This window comes from Gymnoscopelus microlampas (assembly GCF_963454915.1).
Source record: "Gymnoscopelus microlampas genome assembly, chromosome: 1".
Lineage (NCBI taxonomy): Eukaryota > Metazoa > Chordata > Actinopteri > Myctophiformes > Myctophidae > Gymnoscopelus > Gymnoscopelus microlampas.
The window spans coordinates 36,431,679-36,436,678 of NC_139962.1; the positions used below are offsets into that span (position 1 = coordinate 36,431,679).

The 5,000-nt window shown below is 48.2% G+C and overlaps 1 protein-coding gene across 1 annotated transcript in view; it reads right to left on the reverse strand.

The window, feature by feature from the left end:
• The window catches only part of znf536 (zinc finger protein 536), a 191,003-nt gene that overhangs the window by 32,573 nt on the left and 153,430 nt on the right, over window positions 1-5,000 (reverse strand). The window contains 6 exon segments of the mRNA XM_084057494.1: window positions 1-6; window positions 9-253; window positions 256-290; window positions 292-904; window positions 907-1,239; window positions 1,242-1,451. The exon segment at window positions 1-6 is cut by the window's left edge and continues 316 nt beyond it. Of these exon segments, the coding sequence (XP_083913620.1) occupies window positions 1-6; window positions 9-253; window positions 256-290; window positions 292-904; window positions 907-1,239; window positions 1,242-1,451 (1,442 nt within the window).

The window sequence follows — 5,000 nt, forward strand, 5'->3', positions numbered from 1 at the left end:
CGGAGGGTGGAGTCCCCCTGAAGCTGCTTGGGGTGGTTCTGGTGGTGGTGGTCGGGGGAGGGACTCTCGTCCTCCCTCTCTACCTCCATCCTTTCGTCTTCCTCCCTATCCTCCTCCTCCTCCTCCTCGCCCCCCAGCTCGTCCTCGTCGTCGAGATCTGAGTTGTTCCGGCGCCGCTGTCTCTTGGGGGTGGTCGAGGGGGTCTCCCCGGCTCTCCCAACCTCGTCGTCGGAGCCGCCCCGGTCGTCCTCGCTTCTCCGCAGGAGCCCCTTTCGGAGGTCTGATCATCCCGCTGAGGATGTGCCTCCCAAGGTCTGGCTGGGCAGGTCCAGCCCTTGGTCCACGGCCCCGTAACCCTGGAGCCCCTGGCTGGCCCTGGGGGATCCATCATACAGGCCCCCGTACTGCCTGTAGAAATCGCTCTGGAAGGGGTTGTGGGCATCCAGGTGATTGTTCCAGCCTCCGTGGTTCTTTTCTCCATCTCCATCTCTGTCGATGGACAAACTCTTGATGCTGGTGGAGTGGTGTGTGGAGGCAGTGGAGGAGGCTTCTCCGTGGAGCTCCTTGTCGGAGCGCTGCTGCTGCTGCTGCTGCTGCTGGGTCTTGCCCAAGTGGTTGGCCTGGAGGTGGAGAGCCATGAGCTCCAGGGAGGCCGTGGAGAAGGAGCAGAAAAGGCAGCCGTGCCAGGCTACGTTGTCCTGGATGGTGACTGAGGAGCCTGGGAGAGAACCGGAGCCAGACTCAGGCCGGACCGATACCGACAGGTCCAACGGCTCGTACTGGGACCCAGGCTTGCCTTTTTGCTTGGTTTCAACCCTCTCTTCTCTGTCTGTGTCGGCCCGCTTGGCCTTGGGCTCCCCGCTGTCGTAGTAGCGCTGGCTCTGGAGCTGTACCGGGCTCTGCTGTCCTTCATGTCCTTCTTCATGGAGCTAAGCACAAAGCTGTCCATGAAAGCTTGCAGGGAGCCCTGGAAGTGGACTCCATTTCCCATCATGCTTTGGTAGGCTCTGCCCAGGTCCGAGAAGCTGGCGGGGCTCTCTGTTGCCGTGGAGATCAGCGAGGACGGCCCGTCGGCGGAGCTCTTCAAGTTCTCTGCTGAGGAGGCGGAGTCAAAGTGGCGTTCTCCACGCTCCCTCTCGCGCTCTCTATCACGGGGAGACATCATGCCAGGCGACGCCCACTGGTGCGGCAACAACGGCCCTCCTCTGAAGTCCAGGTTGGGAGGCATGCCCTTGAAACACTACGGAGGACGTCTGGGCGAGCGAAGATGCCGCCACTGCTGACCGTCTTCCCATGGTCCTCTTTGTGCTCAGAGGAGGGGCCGTGTCCGGAGGCGGAGCCAGCGGCGGTGCCGTTCTGGCGCTCGCGGTGGTGGCGCTCCAGGTGGTACTTCAGACTGGCAGACTGGGTGCCAGCATAGTCACAATGAGGGCATCGGTAGGGCTTCTCTCCTGAGAGAGAGAGACAGAGAGAGAGAGAGAGAGAGAGAGAGAGAGAGAGAGAGAGAGAGAGAGAGAGAGAGAGAGAGAGAGAGAGAGAGAGAGAGAGAGAAAGAGAGAGAGAGAGAGAGAGAGAGAAACGATAAAGAGAGATTGGAGAGATTGAATAATTACCCTGATTATTAGACTGACTGAATATCAAAGACTATTTATTGGAACAGGGAATGTGGACCCTAGGGTCATGTACCCCCCCCCCCCCCCCCCCCTCGAACAAAAGAATTGAGGTCAAATGAATAAAATGATATTCATTTCATTGACTACCATAAAATAAGTTGAGCTGTTTGGTAATTGCACTGCATTCATTGGGATTGCATTATTTTGTCAAAACAGATACATATTACAAACCCAATCAAAATGAACTGAAAAAAGGTGTAGAGGTAGATAATGACAGAAATAAACCAATATGGTATTTTATGAAAACACAATGAAAACACAACAGGAACATTGAATACCAATTTGCATTCAGCAAACAGTCCCTTGTCCCTCCACTATATTTTGCAGTTTGGGATGATTGTGTGTGTGTGTGTGTGTGTGTGTGTGTGTGTGTGGTGTGTGTGTGTGTGTGTGTGTGTGTGTGTGTGTGTGTGTGTGTGTGTGTGTGTGTGTGCATGTGGTAGTAGTAGTGGTGGTGGAGGAGGAGGAGGTGGGGGGTGGTGGCATGTGAATACGGGTCGATCCAGCTCGATCCGGTGCCGCCAAGTGAGCCATCATTCACATCGACACCATATAAAAAAAACATTTCACCATATGGCGCTTTCAGTCCACTATAACAGATAATATTTTCAGCTGACAACAAAACTGTCTCGATCCTATCTCTGTTTGTATGAGCGAGGTGGTGCTGGGCTGAGGGCGCGGCTAGGGCTCTGCGTGGCGGTTTATTTCTCCATGTGTGTTGGCGTGCATGCTTGCGCGCATGTGTGGTATCTGTGTGTGCGCACGTGTGTGTGTGTGTGTGTGTGTGTGTGTGTGTGTGTGTGTGTGTGTGTGTGTGTGTGTGTGTGTGTGTGCCTGCGGTGGGCTCATCATGCCTCTGTTTTGGTCTTGTTTGTTGTCAGGCCTGTGCCTTGGCGAGGAGAGTGCGATTTCTCGGACATTCTCTATTTGCAGTTTATCTTTGGAGACATAAATCAGCCACGGCAGAAAGATCTTCCACACTGTGCTGGGAGCAGAAATATGGACGATACACTCTGTATGAAACTGAAGTCAGTAGATGATGAAAAAAAAAGAGAAAAAAAGGAAAAGAAAAGGAAAATCAGCGAGCTACATATGTGAACCACATGCTGGTGTAAGAATGTTTGAGCAGAGTCGTATCATAAAGGACATTATGAATCACTGAACTGTACGTAGATCAAAGAGATTTACGATATTAAAAAGTGGGCTCAATCTATTGTGGAACATTTACATACACTTATTTACTCTCTGAACGTTTATGAATATTCATGAGTATTCTTGATAAGGGTAAAACACCAGCGTAATTCTGCCAAAAGTGGATCTTTCCGTTGCATTTTGTAATGATAAGTTACTTAGGTTGAAATAGAACGCATCCTGCTAGCAATTATAATAGGCTTGAACGCGAGCCAGATTTGGAATCATTAAACAATGACCGAAAGAAAGAAAAGAAAAATGCTAAACTAGATTTTTTTTATACACATATAATAAGTTCTGGGAACGGAAAAACTTGTATGAGGGATAACAGTTTAAGTGTGTTAAGAGTGAAAGAGCCAAAAACAGAGTAGAGAATTATGAGGGATGTTTGTCATGTGCTGTGAGTGTGAGTGTGAGTGTGAGTGTGTGTGTGTGTGTGTGTGTGTGTGTGTGTGTGTGTGTGTGTGTGTATGTGGCCATAAATGTTTAGATTATACACATGGAAACCATTTTTTAAACTAAAAAAAAAGAAAAAAGAAAAAAGGGGGAAAAAATTGCATTGTTACGCAAGGCTGGTTTGAATGATTTAAGTCGGGCTGTGTAGTAAATCATGGATATAATTAGCAAATGGCATACTGCTCAAGTAATTTATCATTATTTGGAGGGCACCATTCCAGAAAAGACTGTGCGATCTGCAGACCTACTGCAGAGTTCTCAAATAAAGGGCTACAAACACCGACTCAATACAATATTGATACCGGAGAGCAAAGAATGGAAGAAAAACACAAAAGAAACCGCTAAGGTGAAACAGTACGGGAGGGGGGGTTGTGAGAGAGAGAGAGAGAGAGAGAGAGAGAGAGAGAGAGAGAGAGAGAGAGAGAGAGAGAGAGAGAGAGAGAGAGAGAGAGAGAGAAAGAAAGAAAGAAGAAAGAGAGAGAGAGAGAGAGAGAGAGAGAGAGAAAGAGAGAGAGAGAGAGAGAGAGAGAGAGAGAGAGAGAGAGAGAGAGAGAGAGAGAGAGAGAGATGAGAAGAGAGAGTGAGACAGAGCAAGCATGTGAGACAGATATCCCTGACTATACATAGAAAGACAGAGTGATTGATATCTTTTATTTTACACTAGAGTGGCTATGAAGCATAGAGTATATTTAAAATAAACCATGCGAGATGAGCTTTTAACCCAATAAGTGCTTCTCCTGTGAGCTGCCGAACAGAGGCTCACTGCTGATTTAATAAGGAACGTCCCTGATGCAAATGATCATTCTCAATTCGTCTAACTGGACAAAATGATATTCTAGGAGCCAAATTAGACACAAATTAGACTGATCTGATTTTTTCTCTCCTCCCTCTCTTTCTCTCTCTTAATAAATAATGTTAATGTACATGGGGGTAAAATGAGGATTAATGTTACATCTTGATATCTGAAATGACGACAAAAAAGTTTGCTTGATGCATCCCCTTTGATGTTCTTGGGGATAACTGAAAATGCATCCATGCGCACCCTCTGAAGGGGCATCGATTTATAGCATTTTATTTTTTTCATTATGGAATCTAGATCTACAGTGTTCACCAGCAACAAGGACGAATATGAGCGCTCACATCCACTCGTGTTGGTGGGTGTTTGTCAGCTTGTGTGCAGTGCATGACGTGTGTGTGTGTGTGTGTGTGTGTGTGTGTGTGTGTGTGTGTGTGTGTGTGTGTGTGTGTGTGTGTGTGTGTGTGTGTGTGTGTGTGTGTGCGTGCGTGCGTGCGTGCGTGCGTGCGTGCGTGCGTGCGTGCGTGCGTGCGTGCGTGTGTGACTGTGTCTTAGTGGGCCATTTGGAGCGGCTAAGACATCTGCTCCATCATACGTCAGGGGCCTGGTGTGACATCTGGGGAATATACTGTATCCTGCCTTGCAACATTACACACAATTTACTGCTAAAGGTCATTATGTACCCGTTAATCCACTTTTAATTGATATCAGCGCAAACAGCACAACCTCCCCGCCACATGACAGATCACCGCCCGCAACAAAAGCAGGAAATTGCAATTTGCGAATTTAAAAATAGAACGGTAAACTTTTGTATTGTTGTTGTTGTTCTTGTCAATCGCGGTGGTAGAGGTGGTGGTCTTGGATTACGTTTAACCACTTAAATT